This window comes from Salmo salar, chromosome 08 (genome assembly GCF_965601325.2).
Source record: "Salmo salar chromosome 08, fSalSal1, whole genome shotgun sequence".
Taxonomy (NCBI): domain Eukaryota; kingdom Metazoa; phylum Chordata; class Actinopteri; order Salmoniformes; family Salmonidae; genus Salmo; species Salmo salar.
The window spans coordinates 18,836,533-18,860,726 of NC_138298.1; the positions used below are offsets into that span (position 1 = coordinate 18,836,533).

The window sequence follows — 24,194 nt, forward strand, 5'->3', positions numbered from 1 at the left end:
ATTAATAACTTCACCATGTTCAAAGGTATTTTCAATGTCTGCTTTTTTAAATTTTACCAATAGGTGCCCTTATTTTCAAGGCATTGGAAAACCTCCCTGGTCTTTGTGGTTGAATCTGTGTTTGAAATTCACTGCTCGACTGAGGAACCTTACACAGATTATTGTATGTGTGGGGTACAGAGACGAGGTAGTCATTCAAAAATCTTGTTAAACACTATTATTTCACACAGAGTGAGTCCATGCAACTTATTATGTGACTTGTTAAGCACATTGTTACTCCTGAACTTCCTTAGGAAAAGTGAAGCAGTGGGAATACATTGAACAGAATAAGGCTATGTCAATAACTCAATTTTGTCAAAAATGCAGGTAGACCCTTAAAGTCCCAAGCTCTCGATTGGCCAACAGTTTATAAATACAGTGCCAGTACTGTGAAAGGTGACGTATATCAGCCTGTAAATAATGTCGTCCAGTCCTGACAAAAATGAACAAAGACGAAATCCTCTTTTGCACACCTGTACAATCACAGTCACGTTGACAATCAAGAACCCTGTGGGTAACTTTAAGATGGACACAACCTCTGCAGACTCAAAACTAGGTTATATCAACAGACACGTTTAAACGCTTCTCACCCTAGTTCCCCAATATCATGCTGGACTGTATATAGGACAGTATGGCGTCTATTTGCTCTTGTCCTCTCCAGTACTTTTATGATACAGTACGCAGAGCCACTAGCAGCTAATAATAGCTTAGTCTTAATGAATTCAGTCAGTTCATGTGTGAGAACGAAACACCTGTTACTCGCTACAGTATCCTCAGTGGATTCTGTCTCCGTCGTTCCTCTCCTCTAACTGACGCTGAGCGTTTAGGATATGTTTATCGACGTGGTGATTTGCTGACAGGTGGTTGATGACAGTGTGCTGTGTAACGGCAGAGTTAATATGCCAGTGATACGTGGATGTCCCACCTTGCTATGCTAAGATGAATGCACTTGACTGTAAGTCGCTCTGGATCAGAGCGTCTGCTAAATGACTACAATGTGAAATGTTTAATAGAGACCCCTGAGTATGCCACTGCTGGCTGTCAGTGTGGGGAGACAGAGAGAATTCACCTGGGAACGCAGTGTTCCACTGCATGCAAGGCGCCAATGCAAAACGCAGAGCAACGTGTGATAACATAAAACACAGGTAAACATGAGGATTGTTTGCACTCGCCATTCAACACATCAGCATGTCGTTGGCAGTGGTAGGCTTTTACTTACATGAAACACTAGGCAACAGTACGTTAGCACTGCTGTCTGGTGGATCAAACTCATCTGCAGTAATAGCATTCAAGCTAAAACCACCAATGTAATGATTCACATGCGTATGTGTAGAATAAATATACTTTTTGAGTAAACTCTGCATGCTGCCACTCTTGTCCCAGATTTACTGTAACATACCAGGTGGACTAGGCTACTTAGCGCTTGCTTAGTTTATCCTACCCCCTATCATAGTAGCATAAGCTGCAGCTACATTGCAATACCCACTCTGTTCAAGAGCATGACCCGCGCAATGTGTAAGTTACAAGCAAGTTTATCCTGCATACATGACACAATGTGTTGACATATGGGTTGTGGACCCAGAGTTCCAGCGAGTTTCCACAGTATCTAAGGGTGCGTCGGCGACTCCACTCCAGTCTATTCAATACGATCAGCCTGATAACCCCCACATGGTTATGTATTTATGAGCTAATTAAACCACAAAGGATGTTTAAAATACTACACTTTATCTGTCTGAGTTCCTGAATATCTAAGGGACGTTTTAAAATCATTCAAAGTGGAATAAGAAAGTGCCATTATTGAGTCTTCTTACCTTCGGTGATGCTGTCAGAAGACAGCGAAGAGGTGCTGAAATCGCTGCTCAGACACAAACTGTCGGAGAGTTAGAGGACGTACTAGGCTCAAATAGGCTTTGCTGCGGCTGCAACGATTGGCTACCTCAGCGGACTGTGTTAGTCACGCTGTTGCTTTCTAGACATCCATTGGTTGTTTAGCCTGGCAATCAAAGATACCAGGCGTCAGTTTCACGGTTAAAGGCATATCAGTGGTTTATTTAGAGTCATCTTGACCAGTAGGCGGTGCCTAGCCGCCATAGACAGGCTTCGCCAGATTGTAGTCCAACCAAAAGAACTCGATCATTTTCTATTCCGTTGTTAGAGGGTTCGAAATACTCACGTATTCTAATTCGTAATTCCAAGCACTGTGTGTAATGATAATGGGTATAGCCTACATTGGCTACAATACATTTAGTTTTGGTGTTCCCTATCATGATCGTCTTATGTAATAGTATAAGTCATGTATAATTTAAGAAAATCGGTGGGAATTGATTGACTGGATAAATAGACGTTATATGAATAGATATTTGGGTAATTCAAAGCTGATGATAGCCTATACATTACCACATTGCTTTGTGAATCAATCAGATTAAAAACGAATAATAAATTGGTAAACAATGCGCCTGCATTTGTGAGTAAAAAGAGGAGGGGTGTATAATGCGCACCTAGCTGAATGCACCAAACGGAAAAACAATATTGAGTGCGACTCCCAATTATGATGAACGATACATGTGTCCTACCACGGAATGACCAGAAGATGGCAGCACTACTCTGGCTAAAACATCTGTTTTTGAGGCGACTAGGAGGGAAACTGTCTGTTTAGTAACAGCAGTGAAAGAATGAAAGCAATGTGAGTGTGTGAATTTACACGACAGGGGAAGGCTGACGGATCAGAAATGACTGAAATAGATTGACATGACTTGTGCACAGGTGCAATGTTGCCAATTCTAAAGCCCAAAAAGCTACATTTATAATGTAAAGAAATATTGATGGAATCCGACACCAAATTATAATTTCAGTATAAGTAATTCAGTATATAATATCTTTTTCAGCTATAATATTTGTGTACATAAATATGCTATTCGCATCAGGAGAGTAGCCAATAACAGGAAAGCAATTCACATGCAGCACCACATCATTCAATATACGTGCCTATGGAAGGACTAGATAGAGACGTCATTTCCCCTAAAATTGATAAACAACAACCACAGGAAGGGGTGGGTGTGTATATGTATGTGTGTGTGTGTGTGTGTGTGTGTGTGTGTGTGTGTGTGTGTGTGTGTGTGTGTGTGAGAGAGAGAGAGAGAGAGAGAAAGGGAGAGAGCGCAAAAGAGAGCGAGAGAGAGGGGGGCTATAAATTATTACTATTATTATGTTATGCAAATAATAGTGTAAAATAGCAGAACCATAGTAGCCAAGGGAGATGTAGGAAGGCATGACTTGTAACCAGGTCTTCAAGTGCTGAATGGTTTATTTACAGCGAGGGAGTGGTGCAGGTTGTCCAATGTCCATGTTTAGGCTACAGTGGAGAAAATATTAAAAGACACAACTCTACATGACACCAAAAAAGGAAATTGAGTCACAGACATAGCTGAATTAACCTTTGAAGATAAATAAACAGTTAAACATGAATCCACTGCAGCTCAAAGCAGCACAGCCCATCTCCACGAATGCAGAATGTGTAAATGCACAAGGCAACTGGCTATCCCTTCCCTTGACAATACCACCTTCAACCTCATAACCAAGTAAATAACCAAGACCAAAGTGAAAAAACAAACCAAGCAGTTCCTCTCTGCTTCCCTCATGTCAAAATTAAAGTACCCCACAAGTTCTTGCTTTTCTTGTGCAAGTATGGTGCACGTGCATGAGGTAAGTGGAGAGAAACTGCATGGGTCTACAACAGACCCAAGTTTAATGTATACTAGCGTTGCTAAAAGCAGCTAAGGTCTAGGCTGATAACATCCCAAAAACATTCTGAGAATGTTTCTGATAAAATCTATTTATTTATAAAAATGTTTTAGATGAAATATCCCTGCAATGTTCTAACGTTCACAAAAAATGTTGTGCACAACACCTATAACAACCACCCCAGAGCACTCCCCCAAAATGTATATGTTTGAATAAAATATTTCCCCACAATGTTCGCACCAGACTGGTTCCACAACCTAATGCAACATTCTGGGAACCTTCAAAGAAAATACTACATGTGTTCTGGGAACGTTCTTGTAATATCAGGCAAATGTTTTTTGCACCCTAAAATAAATATTGTATAACTGGATAGTTTTAGTGTTTTGGGAACATGTCTTTTGTGATGTCTCCACAATGTTCCCACCACACTATTCCCACAACTTAATTAAATATTCTGGGAACCTTTTTAAAAAACAGCTTAAATGTCTTATGGGAACATTCTTGTAAAATCAGGTGTTTTTTTGCACCCTAAAAAAACTTTGTAGAATCATCCGCACAACAGGACCGTTTTTGTGTTTTGGGAACATATCTCTTGTGATGTGTAACGGTTGTCGTTGGGTAGAGAGGACCAAGGCGCAGCGGGTTGCATGTTCATCATTATATTTTATTAACTAAATGTGAACACAGAAAAACAAGAACGACAGACCGGCAGTTTCACAGGCTAATACTCACAGAAGTGCGAAATACAACTACCCACAAACTACAAACAAAACACATACCTATATATAGGACTCTCAATCAGAGGCAACTAAAAACACCTGCCTCCCATTGAGAGTCCAACACCCAATTACCTAGACATAGAAATACAAAGAACTAGAATGAACCTAGAAATACAAAACATAGAACATAAACCAAAACCCGGAAATAATAAATCAAACACCCCTACAATATTCACACTCAACCTAAACCATACAAAACAAATACCCTTCTGCCACGTCCTGACCAAATACTAATACAATTACTCCCTCTGCTGGTCAGGACGTGACATGATGTCCCTATATTGTTCTCTTCCCACAACTTAATAAAACATTCTGGAAACATTTAAAGAACAGATGATTAAATGTGTTCTATGAACGTTCTTTCAACACTAGGTGAATGTTTTATACAAATATTCTAAATCATCACCACGACTGGTCAGTTTTTGTGTTGTGAGAACATTTGCCGCGCCCTAACGAACGTTCTGGGAAGCTTCACAGAACCAATTTGGTTTGCTGGATTGGCAATATACACAGGGTCCCAGGAAATTGAACTAGATAAGTACATATAACTAGGAATAAAGTGACAGATGTTAAACAGTAGCAGCAGCATATGCGATGAGTGAAAAAACATTTGTGCAAAAAGGGTCAGGGGGTGGGGGGGGGGGGGGTCGTACTATGGATAATTTAGCTATTTAGAATGTTATGACCCTTTTAGGTATTACAAATATATATAAAACAATACTTTTATAAAATATTGAATTTGGCCTTTACTACTATAGCCCAGAAAAACACATTGAATAGCACATTAATAAATTGCAAAACAAAGACAAAAAAATAAATCAGTAGAAACAAGCTTTTACAGTGTTTGTCCTTTATCTAGAAGATATATGAAACCTCGGGAAATATATATTTTTTAAACATACTTTACATTTTACATTTTAGTCATTTAGCAGACGCTCTTACCCAGAGCGACTTACAGTAGTGAATGCATACATTTCATTTCATGCTTTTTTTTTGTACTTTTTTTTTTTCATAGTGTAATTTACTTACACTTTTCTACTGAGGTGAAACGAGGCAGGGGAGGGACCAGTTTGGATTGCTGCCTGTCTCTCACTGGTTCCTTGGCCTTTTCCAGGTTGGTGTGGTAATGGTAATAAAACACCACAGCTGGCAGTGCATGTCGGGGTACATCCCGAGGGGTTCGTGCTGATTATAAGGAGATTGTGACAGCCGGTTAAATGGCGTCCCTTGAGAAAGCAAGAACACCTTTTTTGGGTAGTAACAAAACTACCTTCATACTTCCATATATTTTTTAAAACCGGTACCGGTTACCTTTAGACGAGTGACACTTTAGACGAGCGACACGGAGAACACCATCGCGTTTGTGAGAGTCTCCCCTTTCCATAGAGTGGTCATAATAGTGTGTAGGTCAAACCATTTAGCCGCTACAGACGTTTTCGTGAGAAGACCAATTTAGCTTTGCCACCTTTCACCGCAGAAGCGGAAGTGCGACATCGGCGGACGCAGTGGATTGAGAACCACTAAACTGACAGATTGTTACGAGGATTTTTTTATTATGTTACTTAGATTGAGGCACCGGTGCGTCAATCGACTTTAGAGGGTTATTAACTATTTATCAGTGTTATGGCTTGGGGGTAGAAGCTGTTCAGGGTCCTGTTGGCTGTTGGTTCCAGACTTGGTGCATCGGTACCACTTGCCGTGCGGTAGGAGAGAGTCCATGACTTGGGTGGCTGGAGTCTGACAATTTTTAGTGTCTTCATCTGCCTGGTACAGCCAAGATGCTATCAATGGTGCAACTGTAGAACTTTTTGAGGATCTGAGGGCCCATGCCAAATCTTTTCAGCCTCCTGCGTGGGAAGAGGCGTTGTCATGCATTATTCACGACTATGTTAGTGTGTGTGGACCATGATAAAGCCTTAGTGATGTGGGCACCGAAGAACTTGAAGCTCTCAACCTGCTCCACTACAGCCCTATCGATGTGAATGGGAGAGTGCTCAGCCCTCCGTTTCCTGCAGTCCATGATCAGCTCCTTTGTCTGGCTGATGTTGAGGGACAGGTTGTTGTCCTGGCACCACACTGCCAGGTCTCTGACCTCCTCCCTATAGGCTGTCTCGTCATCGTCGGTGATCAGGCCTACCACCGTTGTGTCATCCTGCTCCTTGTAAGCGGCAGCTCTAGCTTTTAGCTCAGTCCGGATGTTGCCTGTAATCCATGGCTTCTGGTTGGGATATGTAAGTACGGTCACTGTGGGGACAATGTCATCGATGCACTTATTAATGAAGTCGGCGACTGATGTGGTAAACTCCTCAACGCCATCATAAGAATCCCAGAATATATTCCAGTCTGTGCTAGTGAAACAGTCCTGTAGTTTAGCATCCGCTTCATCTGGCCACTTCCATATGGTGCGCATCACTGGTACTTCCTGCACACTCTTGGCATTCTCTCAACCAGCTTCACCTGGAAAGCTTTTCCAACAGTCTTGAAGTAGTTCCCACATATGCTGAGCACTTGTTGGCTGCTTTTCCTTCACTCTGTGCTCTAACTCATCCCAAACCATCTCAACTGGGTTGAGGTTGGGTGATTGTGATGGCCAGGTCATCTGATGCAGCACTCCATCACTCCCCTTCTTGGTCAAATAGCCCTTACACAGCATGGAGGTGTGTTGGGTCTTTGTCCTGTTGAAAAACAAATGACAATCCCACTAAGCGCAAACCAGATGGGATGGCATATCGCTGCAGAATGCTGCGGTAGCCATTCTGGTTTTGTGTGCCTTGAATTCTAAATATATCATAGACAGTGTCACCAGCAAAGCATCCCCACACAATCACACCTCCTCCTCCATGCTTCATGGTGGGAACCACAAATGCAGAGATTGTCCGTTCACCTACTCTGCGTCTCACAAACACATGGCAGTTGGAAGCAAAAATCTTAAATTTGGACTCATCAGACCAAAGGACAGATTTCCACCGGTCTAATGTCCATTGCTCGTGTTTCTTTGCCCAAGCAAGTCTTTTCTTATTATTGGTGTGCTTAAGTAGTGTCTGTTACTTGAACTTTGTGAAACATTTATTTGGGCTGCAATTTCTGATGCTGGTAACTCTAAATAACTTATCCTCTGCAACACAGGTAATGTGGCGGTCCTCATGAGAGCCAATTTCATCATAGCGCTTGATGGTTTTTGTGACTGCACTTGAAAATATGTTCAAAGTTCTTGACATTTTCTGGATTGATTGACCTTCATGTCTTAAAGTAATGATGGACTGTTGTTTCTCTTTGCCTATTTGAGCTGTTCTTGCCACAATATGGACTTTACCAAATAGGGCTATCTTCTGTATACCAACCCTACCTTGTCACAACACAACTGATTGGCTCAAACACATTAAGAAGCAATTCCACAAATGAACTTTTAGCAAGGCACACCTGTTAATTAAAATTCATTCCAGGTGACTACCTCATGAAGCTGGTTGAGAAAATGCCAAGAGTGTGCAAAGTTGTTACCAAGGCAAAGAGTGGCTACTTTGAAGAATTTGTTTAACACTTTTTTGGGTTAGTATATGATTCCATATGTGTTATTTCATTGTTCTGATGTTCTTTTTCAGCAGGTTTTGATTTTATTTATTTACTTTTATATCCTATTCATTCTCTAAATGTAGAAAATAGTAGAAATAAAGAAAAACCCTTGAATGAGTAGGTGTGTCCAAACTTTTGATTGGCACTGTATATTATCCATGTCCTTGCTCAGCCATAACTCCAAGAAACATAGGATATTACAATTATTCACTTCCCTTTGATAGGGTAGTCTCAAACGGAGCTCGTCCAGTTTGTTCTCCAGTGATTGTACGTTTGCCAATAGAACGGAGGGTAGAAGCGGTTTATGAACTCGCCGACATAGTTTTGTCTGGGTCCCCAGTGCCTATACGTCAGCTTCTCTCACGTCGCCATTTTCTTTTCAGAGTCTCTGGGATTAGGGTCTGGCCCGGGGTGAGCAGTATGTCCTGCGCCTCCGATTCTTTGAAGTACAAATCTTCATCCAAATCGAGGTTAGTGATCGCTGTTCTGATGTCAAGAAGGTATTTTCGGTCATAGGAAACGATGGGCGGAAACATTATGTAGAAAAAAAGTTAAGATCAGCACAAAAAAAACACACAAAATAAGAGAATTGGTCAGGAGCCCGTAAAAGGTCGACTATTCATTGCAGCACCATTCTCTACCAGTAGTCTGTGTGGTTGGTACTTCAGCAGGTGTAAATGTTTGACAAAATATCGACAGGAAAATATTATTTCCTTTACCTTTTAGAGCGCTGGTAGCGTCGTTGAAATTTCTGTCACCTGGCACATGCGAAAAACCATGTAAACATCAGGAAGACTTCAGTTAGTATGCATGCATTGCGTGTATGAACTTTCGTCTTGGGCACGTGCCTTAGCTGATGTGCAAACAAGTATTGATTGCCACGCACAAAGACCCATGTTTAACTGACGCAAGCAGTAAAATTAGATTTAAAAGTATAAAAAAAAACACCTTATGGAACAGCGGGGACTGTGAAGCAACACAAACATAGGCACAGACACATACATACACACGTACACACACGACTACACATACGCACTATACATCCACACATGGATTTAGTACTGTAGATATGTGGTAGTGGTGGAGTAGGGGCCTGAGGGCACACAGTGTGTCATGAAATCTGTTCATGTTTTGTAATGTTTTTAAAATTGTTTAAACTGCCTTAATTCTGCTGGACCCAGGAAGAGTGGCAGCAGCTAATGGGGATCCATAATAAATTCAAAATACAATACAAAATGTTTTGAAGTCGGTTTAATACTACTCCCAAGTGGCGCAGTGGTCTATGGCACTGCATCTCAGTGCTAGAAGCGTCACTACAGACACCCTGGTTTGAATCCAGGCTGTATCACAACCGGCCGTGATTAGGAGTCCCATAGGGCAGCGCACAATTGGCCCAGCGTCATCCGGGTTTGGCCGGTATAGGCCGTCATTGTAAATACAAATGAGTTGTTAACTGACTTGCCTAGTTAAATAAAGGTTAAAAAAAATTACATTAAATATTTTGTCTCAAATTTCGACCTTACTATGAACCAACCACACGAACAATCAGCAGACTATGTTTATTCAACATTCATGACAGACAAGGGAGTTTTAGTTTTTTATTCTATGTAGCCTAAATGTGCGTGGCTATGCCATACGGTCAATGGAAAGCTTCACCACAGTGAGTGGAAAGAATCACCACATTCGGGACTAGCCTAGGCCTAGTCTGATTAATCAGGCTGACATCAGGGCTGTGTGCTTAAATTGTGTAAATGTTCCTGACAAGTCAGAATGTTGAATACAATTATATTTAAACTTACTCTACTGGTTGTCTGTGAGGTTTCACCTGCTGCTCGAAAATTGAGACAAAATAGAGTAGTGTTATTACTCCAACTTTCAGTAGCTGGTCTGGATATCGGTTTGTACTTCCGGTTTTTATTTTCAGTTCTGATACAATTTGCAAACAAACACTTGCACAATATGGCCGAGCCTAACCAAACCACAGACCAAATGACAAACACGTCCAGCTGACTGCGAGGAAACATGCTTTGGTTGACTACATCACCTGCAATGAGTCAAGAGATTTAATATATAAACGATGGAACCTACCAGCGCTGGAAAAAGTCAAATAAACACTTTCAACCGCCAAAAGGACCAATAGCATGTACAACGTGTAAAGTAATCTCAAATATAATTTAATTTAACATTCTCTCTCTCCCTTGCAGAGACTATTAAAGCGACTCTCCGTAGAGAATATTACAGCCACTTCTTTCACACTGATATCATGGAGTAACCATGGTAACATCTGATGTTTATTAAGCAAGCCTAGGCCGACCTACTACTTGTTTATAACGCAATAGGCTACAACCCAAGCTAGGATACCCCAAGTATTTTATTGATTTACTGACCATCTAAATTCACAACTTTGTGGTGTCTAATGTAAAAATATAGGGTTTTTTATCGACTTTTGAACTGTAGGCATATTCAATAATCACCGTTTGAATTGATGACTTGAACTTAGCGTAGCCATACATGCAGACAACCCATGCTCTGTGTGCTTTCTCTTTGTTAAAATGACCCAGGGATTTAGCTTCGGACAGACCACACAATACTGTACTTTTGTCCGTTTTCTTTACTCATTAATTCGGTCGGACAAAACACCATTGATTCCTCCGGATTTTTCCCTCTAGAAATCTGCGCTTGCCAGTTCACCCGCTCGGCTGATTACTGTTACGTCGCAAGGTCCGGTTTTGTCTGTGCATTGCGACCCACATTGGACTGGACTGCTGTATCTCGAAAGTTGCTACTGAGGTCTACAACCTGATAACTTTATTCACCATCACAGTGAAGAGAAATAGCTTGAGATGGGTAAGTGAAATACAATTGTTGTCTTCTGGTTTATAATTTATTGGCGACTTGTTGATGCTACTTCCGAACAATGATAACGGAACGTGGGTTTGGGTGCTGCGGTGATTGACACTTTTTGGATGAACGACGTTACAGCAGAGCGTTTGAATTGCTGATTCGGGAAACTGTTTAGAAAATTGTTAAAATCATATTGCTAATGCATACATTTTAGAAAGAGGAATGCAATGTCCCCGCATGTGGAATATTTTTTTTTTTCATGATCTATTAAATTAACGTCAACATGTTTTGAACCAAATGCTTTATCAATCAGAATAAGAATTTGATTTGATACAAGCAACAGTTTCTTTATCTTGTGGGAGCCTTCTGTAACAGTATCTATTGAGTAGCCTTGGATAAGAATAGATGGTTTGAACTCCGTAGCTTTCCTGGGAAAGGAATGTGTGCACTGTGCATGGAAGGGATATAATTAAAGTGCTTTCAATTGAGTTGCGTTGCCAGACGCCTTCAACTGAGTGATGAAATGGTATTGAACACACACGCAAAAACACGCACACGCTCACACACGCACGCGCACACACACACACACACACACACACACACACACACACACACACACACACACACACACACACACACACACACACACACACACACACACTGTCCCCCCATACACACACAATTTCCTCAAAACATGTTGTTTTATTTACCATGCTGCTAATATGCTATTAAGTAGTCATTTACATTTACATTTAAGTCATTTAGCAGACTCTCTTATCCAGAGCGACTTACAAATTGGTGCATTCACCTTATGATATCCAGTGGAACAACCACTTTACAATAGTGCATCTAAATCTTTTAAGGGGGGGGGGGGGGGGGGGGGTTAGAAGGATTACTTTATCCTATCCTAGGTATTCCTTAAAGAGGTGGGGTTTCAGGTGTCTCCGGAAGGTGGTGATTGACTCCGCTGTCCTGGCGTCGTGAGGGAGCTTGTTCCACCATTGGGGTGCCAGAGCAGCGAACAGTTTTGACTGGGCTGAGCGGGAACTGTGCTTCCTCAGAGGTAGGGGGGCCAGCAGGCCAGAGGTGGATGAACGCAGTGCCCTTGTTTGGGTGTAGGGCCTGATCAGAGCTGATCAGAGTTTATGGGAGGCAGCAGTTTCTCCTGACCAAGTGACCTGGCCAAGGAAAACTCCAGGACCCACTGTAGTTATTTGCTTTAACTAAAACATTGTACAGAACCGTCACACGGGAATCTATCTGGCTACAGTACAACTAGGGGTCAGTTTTCCTACCTAGGTCAACTGGGGTCAGGAAAAACCATTTCAAAAATAATTGCTAGATATGCTTACTCTCTAATTTTACAAAACAATACGTTTGTTTAGCTATGTACAACATGTAGCTATGCGTATTAACTAGCTAACGTTAGCTTGCGGTAGGTTTCTTACTAGGTAGGATACTAACGTTAACTAGCCACAGAGTTTGTATTGAACTTACTAGTCCAGTAAGAAGCTCAGAATCACATCATGCTGCTTGTCTGTTTGCTAGATATGAGGAAGTGACAGAAGCTATGGTGAGATTTTTAACGCAATTACAACTCACTAGGCACTAGATTTACAGCTACAATCTGGGATCTGGGAATTGGTTCAATGGTATATTAATTATTTTTCCAGCCACATCCCTCAGCTGTATAGCAAAACAAGTGGCAGGGTTGCCATTTTACTGAAACACTGATTTTACGACTGCTCATAATGACTGGATACATTTTATACTGGTTTATACCACTGTTGTGTGGATGTCTAAGGATGCACAGTCCAATTGAAAACAAAGCAATGTATATCAAGAGCTCTGCCTCTTTTTCAATTAAACGTGAAAAGGAAACGCAAATGAAAGGTAATCATAAAGAATAGCCTTCAAAGTACGTTTGTGTGTCAGATTCTCCATTGTTCCAATGATGTCAACCCAATGTTTAATTTCCCCCCTGAAGGACAGGGCCGGCTGCTAATTTCTTTGGTTCCCCCCTCTCTCTGTCTCTGTCTCTGTCTCTGCTCTCTCTCTCTCTCTCTCTCTCTCTCTCTCGCTGCCTCTTTCTGTCCCTCTCTTTCTGTCTTGCACTATCTTTCGGTCCTGCTCTCTCTTTCTGCTCTCTCTCTCTCTCTCTCTGTCTCTCTCTCTCTCTCTGTCTATGTCTCTCTCTCTCTGTCCCTCTCTCTCTGTCTCTCTCTATGTCTCTCTCGCTGCCATGTCAATTTGCTACTGGTGGAACACAAACAGATGTGAGGAAAGGAAAGAACAGTACAGCTACCAGGAAAAACTCATCTTGAATGAGGGGAAGTGGCCTTGAGCCTCACCTGGCCCCTTGAGGAAAGTGTTTGTCACAGGTTCAAAGTAGTTTCTAATTGGTTTGTTATTGGTTTGTCTTTGTAGGCCTTGGTCAAAGGTGCTCATCAATCTAGAGAATGAAGGAAAGAAACAATCTGGATTATGTCATCTGTTGTTGTCTATGGTTGGTCTTTTATAAGGATACCTCTTTTCATGGACATTTGGCACAGATTAATTTTAGTGGGGTATATTGGCAGGGATATGCACCCTGAAAACGACTGCCATTTCATTGTTTGGAGTGTTTATAACCCGAGCAGCCAATTCCCCATTGTGCATTATGTCTGATGAAATCTCATAGAGAACAGACAGACAGACAGACAGACAGACAGACAGACAGACAGACAGACAGACAGACAGACAGACAGACAGACAGACAGACAGACATTGTTACTGTGTAACGGCCATTCATTCTTTCAATCATTCTTTTTTGCATCATCCCTCCATTATGCATCCAGCAAATCACATGGGTGCTAAATGGTGGTATTATGTGGTTGTTCTGTGCCCCCTCCAAGCATTCTCCTCTTTCTGTGGGGCCTTTTGATAATCTTCACAAGCGTTGCAGTGTTTGTGGAACAATTTCACTTCATGTCCTTTGACTCCCTGCTCCAGCTGAGAACCGGGAGGATTTGCTAATGTGAATAGCGCTGTCTGTCTGTCTGTCTGTCTGTCTGTCTGTCTGTCTGTCTGTCTGTCTGTCTGTCTGTCTGTCTGTCTGTCTGTCTGTCTGTCTGTCTGTCTGTCTGTCTGTCTGTCTGTCTGTCTGTCTGTCTGTCTGTCTGTCTGTCTGTCTTGCATTCCAAGCCTATCTGGGTCTGGGTCTGACCCCATGGGTTGGACACAGACACGGAGACACACACACAGACACTGACAGAGACACAGACATATGCACGGCTGCACACACACGTGCACACTCCTGGGCTCTATAGGCGGGAACTCTTGCCACTTTTGCAGCCTTAGATCAAGTGTTATCAGATGGCATGAGAGTATGAGGCCCACTAACAGACCCCATCCCGCCATGCCAATAACATGTCTGCCTATCTCATTCCATCTGGCCAATAAGTCACCAATATGCCAATATGCTAAATATGCCAATATGCTCAAACGCCCATGACGCAGCTGTTCAGCTTCTACGTTGGTGAAACATTAGTCAGATGTTGTACAGACGTTACTGTGTGAAGAGTATGCAGTGACAGAGAGTTGGACACTAATGTTGCACGCACTGAATTAGAATACAGTTGCAGAGTTGAGTGATTTTTCTATTCTACCTGAACCTGAGAAGTTTATCCGCACCCTTATACCCTCAGTGAGGACAGATTACCCAGTGTGTGTGTGTGTGTGTGTGTGTGTATGTGTGTGTGTGTCTGTGTCTGTGTCGTGTGTGTGTGTGTGTGTGTGTGTGTGTGTGTGTGTGTGTGTGTGTGTGTGTGTGTGTGTGTGTGTGTGTGTGTGTGTGTGTGTGTGTGTGTGTGTGTGTGTGTGTGTGTGTGTGTGTGTGTGTGCAGGAGAATGATTTATTATGATACAACAGTGCTGTCAGCATTATGCTGTATGGAATTGCAATCATTGGCAGAGACCCAGGGCTAGAATCCCCCGTTGTTCCAAACTCCTATCTCCTTAATCGAAGTTCTCTCTCTGTGTGTGTGTGTGTGTGTGTTTGAAGAGAGGTCATTTTACTTTCCTGTATGGAATGACTAAAGCTCAAATCTCAATAACAGACAATCTACCCACGGCAGCAGGCGGTGCCGGCCAAGCTTTGATGTGCGGCCCATCCTGGCGCCATCTTCCATGTTTCTCTTCTTTCTCATCCTCCCGTCGGACTCCACGGTGTTGGATTTCCAAGCAGCAGTAAATAGTGAGCAAGCAGTTGTATGTCTTGGGGGGGGAGTCATTGAGCCACCCTCCTACCCCTGCTCTCCTGTTCTGCATCCCTGCTTTCGATTTGGATGGAGTTACGGGTTGTGAACTGTTCCTAGATCAGATTTGGCCAGAGAGAGAGAGCCTGAAATACAAAACTCCCTTCCACCGCCACTAACTCACTTCTCCAGATGCTCTGAGACAGAGAGAGACTGAGCGGGTGACATACAGTTCGTACTGAACCAGTGAGAAGTCTCCTCTCTAAGTCACAGGGACTATCTAGTAGTGTATACCCCCTAGCAAGGTCAAACTGGCTGCTTCCTACTCTCCTTAGATAATCCTTCCCATCATAGGTTCATATTCTGACCAATTGTCTGTCGTTTCTCTCTTTCTCTATCGTAAAGACCTTTCTGCTGTTGATTCCCTATAGGCCAAATCAAATCAACGTGTATTGGTTGGGTACACAGTTTGGCAGATGTTATAGCAGGTGCAGCGAAATTCTCAAGTTACTAGCTCCTAACAACGCAGTAATATGTCAAACAAGTACCTACACAAAACGTTACCAAATAGCCAGCGCTTGATCCACTATTTTTCCTGGTGAGGCTTTAGCGGAAAGTAGGCTCTTTTCCAACTTACCAGTGGCCAAAGGGGTTTGATCTAAAATCCAGACCCTCTCTATCTCTATCTTTGAGTCACATGGTCCTTCATCGTTGTTGGCTCCACTGTCTTGGTGCTATTACATGGTGAGCTAGGCTGCTATCTGTTCCTGTTTATTCCCTCAGGTGTTACTGTAAAAGAGGAACACATTGTGTTGTTCATATCTGTAGTGCAGCAGTGTACTGTAGTGAACACCCGAGTGTACACTTGTTGAGTGCCCTTGAGTGTAGCAGACCAGCTAAGTGTGTTTAGCACAGTAGCTATGTCCTGCCACCAAAACCGTTGTGGCTCGAGCAAGTGTACTTCACTGTTGCCAAGGCTCTCAGAACTCTGTGTCCAAACTCAATCCCCTCTGGAATGGAATTCAGTTCCCTTATGACACAATTGCCCTTTGACCTCCCGTTTTCACCACACAATGGGTACTTAAAGAAGAAGAAGAAACATTCTTTGCAGGTTCAGGCGTGCTATGGCGAAAACTTTATGGCCTCTGTATTGTACATTTCAACAGCCTCAGCCCGCATTTTTTTGTGTATTGTGCAAAGTTACAATACACACACACACACACACACATTATGTAGGGGCTTGAGTTGCTCTTTAGATCTGTTAGTCTACTGTAATGAAACCGAGGTACCGTGATCCAAGGTTTAGACAGCCTTGTCCGTTCTCATCCCTTCAATATTACATGAAGGAAGTGGGCACATACTGTGTGTATTTGTGCGTGTGTGTGCGTGTACAGTGGTGGGTACAGGTAGAGGGGAACCACGACCTTCAGACCCCCCACAGAGCTTCAACAGGGGGCATTCTGGGTAATCCTATCATGCTTACATAACATTTTAGGACTAACCCAAATAAGACATGACGTCCTCATACGTGTTGTGCTGGAAAATGGGATGGAAACTGTTGTTATGAGTTTGAATTTCTTCTCCATATATCACAATACATGAAGTACTATGTGTAAAGCGTCAAACATTTCTGAGAAGGTAGTGTTTTGTTGTCAGATTAACTGCGCGTCTCTTTCTGCGCGAAGACATAGATAGTAAAACACACAAATTACGCTAATCCTTCTTTTACAGGCTCATGTCCTGTGATTTGATCAAATAAGAATTGGGCAGGAAATGTATTCTGCTGTTTATTCTTCTCTCGTTCGCTCTGTTTTCTATTCCTTCCTTCCATTCGTTCACCTCTTAATGGAGTTGCTCTCAACAGGTCTGTATTGATTCCTGCAGTCTATTGTAGCGTAGCCTTGGACTCTCTCTGACTGCCTTGTATGCTTATTATGAGCCTGGTACTTAAAGACACATGCAGGGCATGTTCAGTGTGTTCCACGCCAGGTTACCATAGACCTAACATGGAGATATGCCTGTTTGAGCGTTTCAGAACTATAGAAGTCAGGTAGATTCTAACAGGTGTTTTGTGTGTATTTTTCTTCACCGGCAGACAAATGCATTTCTACCAGAGTACGTTGCCATGGTTACTGAATACTACCAAGCCGAGAGTCTGTGTTCAGCTAATTCCTTTAGTCCTTTTCTTCCTCCTTCTGTTCACCACCATCTAATGACTTGGCAAAGCAGTGTGTGTGTGTGTGTGTGTGTGTGTGTGTGTGTGTGTGTGTGTGTGTGTGTGTGTGTGTGTGTGTGTGTGTGTGTGTGTGTGTGTGTGTGTGTGTGTGTGCACATTACATCCACATGAGGACACTCACAGTGGTCATAATTCACATCAGAGCTTCCACTAAAGGCACAGAAAGAGCATTCCCGTGTCACTGAGGCATGGTGGCTATATGTGAGGAGAGGAGAGGAGAGGAGAGGAGAGGAGAGGAGAGGAGAGGAGAGGAGAGGAGAGGAGAGGAGAGTAGAGAGGAGTATAGAGGAGAGGATTCCCTCACTGATATAGCCCTGCACCTTCCCCACTCTCTGTCCTCTCCTCCTATAATATCGCAGTATAACTGTTATCCAGGTCATGGGTGGGGCAGACCGTCAAGTTAATCACAGCCTGCAGCCATAGCGCTCTAATACACATACTACACAAAACACCATCCCTCTCAGATACACAAAATCTCCCAACACAGCCCAAACGTCATTTAATATAATCTTATTGAATGTCCCTGAGACTAGAAATGCCAAAGTGACTACCTTGTATGTGTCTTAAATGTGGAGGCAAGAGGCAGTGCATCACACATGAGAAGCTTTCTGGAGCGTTGCCTGTATGTATGTCCCAGTCCCAAATGGCACCCGATTACATTTATAGTGCACTTCTTTTGACCAGGGCCCATAGGGCACTATATAGGGAATAGTTTGCAATTTGGGCCTGAGTCATAGCCATGACATCAGACTGTGATATGAGCTCCCGTCCCTCCGCCCCTCTTCCGCCGCCATCCCTCCATCCTCCACCTTCGTTGTTTCACTCCTCCATCCCTCCATCCTCGCTGTTTCACTCTTTCTTCCTCTTCCACTCCTCTCATGGCTTAGCTGTTGTAGTGCCAGGCTCAGGTACTGTATTAAACCCAGACACAGACAATACATATTTAGACATTGGGCTTGCTTCAATCGAAGCAGGTAACATCTCTTATCGTGGCGTGAAAATACAGGACAACAATCTCAACTTAATAATACATCACATTACTTCAACATGCTAATTCACATTGCGGGAAATGGCATTCACTTCACAGAAACCCCAGTCCCTGGTTTCAATACAATACAGTCATAAATATACATCTTTCCCTCTAATTGTACATAGGCTCACCTAGTCACTCATCAGCTCCCTTTCTGTCTCTGAAAGCATTAGTGCCTCTCTCACCTGTCACGTCCTGGCCAGTATAAGGGTTAATTAGTATTGTAGTTTGGTCAGGACGTGGCAGAGGGTATTCGTTTTATGTGGTTCGGGGTGGTGTGTTTGTTAAAAGGGTGTTTGATTTAGTATTTCCGGGTTTTGGTTTATGTTTAGGTATTTCTATGTTTAGTCTAGTGTGTCTGGTTCTATGTTGAGTTAATTGGGGTTGGACTTCCAATTGAAGGCAGCTGTTTGGTGTTGCCTTTGATTGGAAGTCCTATATTAGTTGGGTGTGTTTGTCTTGTATTTTGGGGGGAGATTGTTCTGTGTTTCGCCTTGTGCCTTACCAGACTGTTTTTGTTGATCGTTCGTGTTTTGTTATTTTTGTACGTTCATTTAGAAAGCAAATAAACATCAAGATGAGCCTGCACATACCTGCTGCGTTTTGGTCCTCCTTCACCGACGACAACCGTGACACACCACCTTGATGGCTATATTTTCACACACATGCACACGCACAACACACACACACTCTGCTCTTTCCTTGTGGAAATTGGCCCTTATGTGTTTGAAGCGTCATAATGTCCCCGAGACACATTTCCATCCATTTCCGACATAATAACTTTTCGAACTGCAGGAGGGCCAAACTGCTAGTGCTGCCCGAGGTGTCTCAGTTACTGATCAGCACACAGTCACCTTAGGCTGAAGAATTCCACCAACTTGAGGTCAGAGTTCACCTTCTAAAAGGTTAGCTCATTTCCAATATATAGAGATTTTAAGGAAATAACAGCAGAAGAGGAAGCGCTTAGCCTATATGTCTGGTACATCAGATGCTAGGAGCAAACAGTCACGTGCCGTTGCCTCGGTGATACCAGACCTACAGTGGCCTAGCGATGATGGAGCTCTTACTGAGCAGCTTGGTTTCAAAACAACCCAGATGTTGCTGGCTCACACCTGACGTCAGCGCACTCCACTCTCTTCAGCGTCACAAGGCAGATGTTGCTGGCTCACACCTGACGTCAGCGCACTCCACTCTCTTCAGCGTCACAAGGCAAACATTACTTTGCATAAAAGATGCATGGCCATTTCTCCCAACTCCCCTGATAAGGGGTTTAAAATCAAATAAAAATGGGTAATTATGCTTTAAAGGCACAATCCTGAGTTTAATCAGAGCAGAATCAGGTTCAGGGGAGGACCAGCTTTCAGTAGATACATCATCTAAAGTGGATTGCGCACTGTAGGCTTAAAATAATAGAATAGGCCAGGTGAGACTGAATGATTGACAGGGCCTGTGTAGATATCAATATTGTTTGTGGTTGGGGTTATTACATTATCATAACACAACGTCATTTATTTATTTAATATATTTATTTATTGAAATATTTATGTTGGTCACAGCTATAGTGGGTGGGAGAACCACCCTCTGGATGAATAATACATACATGTTTTACATACACGCACGCACGCACGCACGCACACACACGCGCACACACACACACGTACACACACACACTATGCTGTACATATCCCTATAGATATCCTTTTCAACAGGGCCGTTTAGAAAACAAGGACGCTACTCAGTCTTTTGTCAGTGTAAAGAGAATGGGAACAGGGAGGTGAAGGGAGGTGAAGGGAGGTGGGGGGAGGTGAAGGGAGGTGAAGGGAGGTGAAGGGAGGTGAAGGGAGGTGAAGGGAGGAGGGTTAAATATTTGTGAATTAAGAAAACAAGTGAATACATTTTTAATCCTGTTTTCGGAGAGCTATTTTAAACATCAAGGGAATCCTTGGGCACCGCGATGCATGCATGCTCTGACTGGTCGGGAAAAATAGCACAATGAGGGGGAGATGGAGCGAGGGAGAGGAGGAGAGGAGAAGGAGTGAGAGAGAGAAGAGATACAGAGAAAAGGAGGGGAGGAGAGGAGAGGAGGAGAGTCTGTCCACTGTCTCTGGCCTGATTTCTTTCTATTTCTGTGCAGTCGTCTTAAAAGATGTAATGGAATTATTCCCGGATCCGGAATAAGGGATGATAAGGAATCTTTTAAGTACTGTACGATGGACAATGAATTATAGCAGCCAAGAGAATGCATCAGACATTGTCAAAATCATATTACTAGACTCATGTTGTCATCGTTATTGTCAATGGCACTTAATGGCAGACTGAGTTTAATTGACCCGTGGGAAGATTTCATTATGCTATATTGACTGGCAGATAAATAGATTACCCCTCTTTGACTTTACTGCAAAATCCAGTTTGGTATTGATAGTAGTTTATTACATCTTTACTAACCCAATGGTGGACAACCTGTGGTTCAGAATGAGTTCAATTTCTCCAACTGCCACTGAGAATATGATGAGATATGAGAGGTGAGTTTGCCCATCTAGAAATCGTCTTTGCATCGGTGTGACAATTTATGACGCCTGCACACAGCACAGCAGAGCGATCGTTCGTTTCAAGACGTCCCGTTTTTCACTCACAATCCCCGTGGACAGTTCTCTTTTCATGGAGTGCCCGGTGGAAGTCACTGGAAGATAGAGGTTATTCACTTCTCAAACCAGGAAGTGGATCTCACGGTCGCCATGGTCGCCGTCTACCGTGGCGACCGAACTCGAGCCGACCGGCGTGTACACATACCAAGAGAATCTGTCTTGAATTGTTGTTTGATGTTTTGTGTCCCGTGGATGTGACCTCAGAGCTGTGTCTGAGAGCTTTAGAGTGTCGAGGCCATTCACTGACATGACCTTTTATCTCTCCTTCTCTCCTTCTGTCTTTCTCTACCTCTTATCCTCCTTCCTGTCACTTTTTTTCCTCTTGTCTGCTGACTCTCTCTCTCTCTCTCTCTCTCTCTCGCTCTCACTCTCTCTTCCTTTCCCACCTCTCTATCTATTCCCTTTTTTCCATCTCTCTTTCTATGCTTCTTTGAAACACCACTTGTCCTCTCTTCTTTCGATGCTATTTTGAAGCCAGTTGGCGGTCGGTCTGACTTTCAGCTATTCTACTGTACTGAGAAAGATCTGCAGGACGCTGGAAGCACTGGTATACACACGCACGCACGTGTAAACACACACACACACACACACACACACACACACACACACACACACACACACACACACACACACACACACACACACACACACACACTTTTAATACATAGGCTACATTGATCGATCTCCTCCTAGCCAGGGTTCACAAAGAAAAGCTCTAGGAGCCCGTACTGTGCTCTAACAGCATATCGTCACGATTACTAAAGAAGCGACTGCAGAGCCAAACTCTCTATGGCCGCCTTAAAACAGATTCCTGTCCAGCTTCTTCTCACGTCCTACTCAAACCGTGATGTAACCACTGTAACCGTTATCACTGTTAATAATGGTGTGATGACTGACTATCGCAAAATTCTATTCTAGATTCGAGCAGGCACTTTTATCCAGAGTGACTTACAGCAGTGAATGAATACATTTTTGTACTTGTTCCCATGCTGGTCCCCCGTGGGAATCAAACCCACAACCCTGGCATTGCTAGCACCATGCTCTCCCAACTGAGCCACACGGGGCCATATAAAACATAATTAAATATATTCCATTTAGCAGACGCTTTTATCCAAAGCGACTTACAGTCATGCGTGCATCCGTTTCTACGTATGGGTGGCCCCGGAAACCGAACCCACAACCCTGCCGGCGTGCTCTAGCACCTGAGCCACACTTAGAAGAATTTGACTCTGTAACACTGTGACACGTCATATGACAGCACTGTATGATCAACAGCCATCAGTAATTATGAACCTACAGTATAACCTCCAGATGGGACATCCATGTGGTAGAACTAACTACAGGGGGATAACCTCGTAGGGCAGCCCCTGCTCAGCAACCTGGTTGACTCTCACACCAGTGGAACGTGTAAGAGATTGAGGGTACGTTAGAACAATGTTCAGTGTGTTGACTGGTTGATTGACTGATGGCGTTTGTTGTCTTTCTTTTCACAGCGAGACTCCCGTCTAGCCGTTGTGAGATATAGTCATTCACTGCATCGTCTGATGTGAGTCAACTGAAGTCGTCTCTCTTTACTCCGCACATTGTGAAGCCCTTTAGGGGAGCCTGCCTGGGCATGGTCATTTGTCACACTATTGGCTAACATCACTGACTGACAGACAGTAGACAGTTAGTAAATAGTAATCCCACCTACCTACAACTTGGCTTAGAGAGGCTTCACAACCACAATCCCCACTGCTGTAATCTCTTGTAGACAGACTACGTAGACACAAATGGTACAGTCGATCTGTCATGATACAACGGGATGCGTGAGATTGGTACAGTCGATCTGTCATGATACAATGGGATGCGTGAGATTGGTACAGTCGATCTGTCATGATACAACGGGATGGGTGAGATTGGTACAGTCGATCTGTCATGATACAACGGGATGCGTGAGATTGGTACAGTCAATCTGTCATGATACAATGGGATGTGTGAGATAACAAGCTGCATTGGTCCCAGTACTTTGGACAATTCACCATTTCGTAGGTGTTTGGAATTTCGGAAGGGGAGGGGACATTCGGCCTGTAACTTGCAGAGAGAGAGAGAGGGTGGAGCTCTTCGTTCCGGTTCCTCTCCTTTCTTCTCATAACACGTATGGACCCAGAATTTATTTGAGCATCTGACCAATTACGCAAGACTTTAGTGAGCAGTAAGCAGGAAGCCGCGAGCAAAAGCCCTATCACCCCCTCCGTCACTGAGTGAAGCAACACATCACGAGTAGCACACACACACACGAACACACACACGCACACACACACACACACACACGCACACACGAACACACACATGCACACACACACACGTAATATTGGTAATCATTACCTTTACTAGAGAGAGCACCACCCTCCTCATTGAGTGCAGCATTCAGTCTGGTTTAACCAGGCTATCTTGCACACACCAAGCCAGGCTGATTGGTATCCAAGGTAGATTCAGGCGGTGCACAATCCATTGTATGTAGGTCACACAGTATACAGTATATTAGAGAAGAGGAGAATCCCCCATCCGTCCTCCTTTTCTTTAGGCTTGTGCCGATGGGAATACCCAATTCATAGTGGGTGTGAGATACACTTATATATACAGTAGATGAGAGATGCTATTTAAATGCAAATTCCATGTTTTAATTAGTTTGTTTAGGTTAGCATTTATAGTTATTTATTGGGTTGTTTGTGTTAATTCACTTAAACAAATAAGCTATTTGTAGTACCTGTTATACACATACTGTACATATACATGTATGTAAGGTTATACATACTGTACATAAACATTTATGTAAGGTTATACATACCGTACATATACATTTATATAAGGTTATACATACTGTACATATGCATTTATGTAAGGTTATACATACTGTACATATACATTTATGTAAGGTTATACACATACTGTACATATACATTTATGTAAGGTTATACATACTGTACATATGCATTTATGTAAGATTATACATACTGTACATATACATTTATGTAAGGTTATACACATACTGTACATATACATTTATGTAAGGTTATACATACTGTACATATA

General features: G+C 42.9%; 2 protein-coding genes across 4 annotated transcripts in view; one reads left to right on the forward strand and one right to left on the reverse strand.

The window, feature by feature from the left end:
* LOC106610163 (WD repeat-containing protein 17) overlaps positions 1-1,910 on the reverse strand; it is a 28,931-nt gene extending 27,021 nt beyond the window's left edge. For both annotated transcript variants that reach the window (XM_045722711.2, XM_014209341.3), the window contains exon 1: positions 1,851-1,910. The gene's annotated coding sequence lies outside the window, so the exon portion shown is untranslated. The remainder of the gene's footprint in view (positions 1-1,850) is intronic.
* A 6,672-nt stretch (positions 1,911-8,582) lies between these two features.
* LOC106610164 (neuronal membrane glycoprotein M6-a) overlaps positions 8,583-24,194 on the forward strand; it is a 75,597-nt gene continuing 59,985 nt past the window's right edge. Inside the window, exon 1 of one of the 2 annotated variants that reach the window (XM_082978418.1) lies at positions 8,583-8,599. Coding sequence is in view for 1 of the 2 variants with exons in the window: in XM_014209344.3 (XP_014064819.1) it covers positions 10,973-10,976 (4 nt within the window). In the remaining variant the exon portion in view is untranslated. Of the gene's footprint in view, positions 8,600-10,494; positions 10,977-24,194 lie in introns of those variants that run through there. The other variant, XM_014209344.3, reaches the window with a different exon arrangement.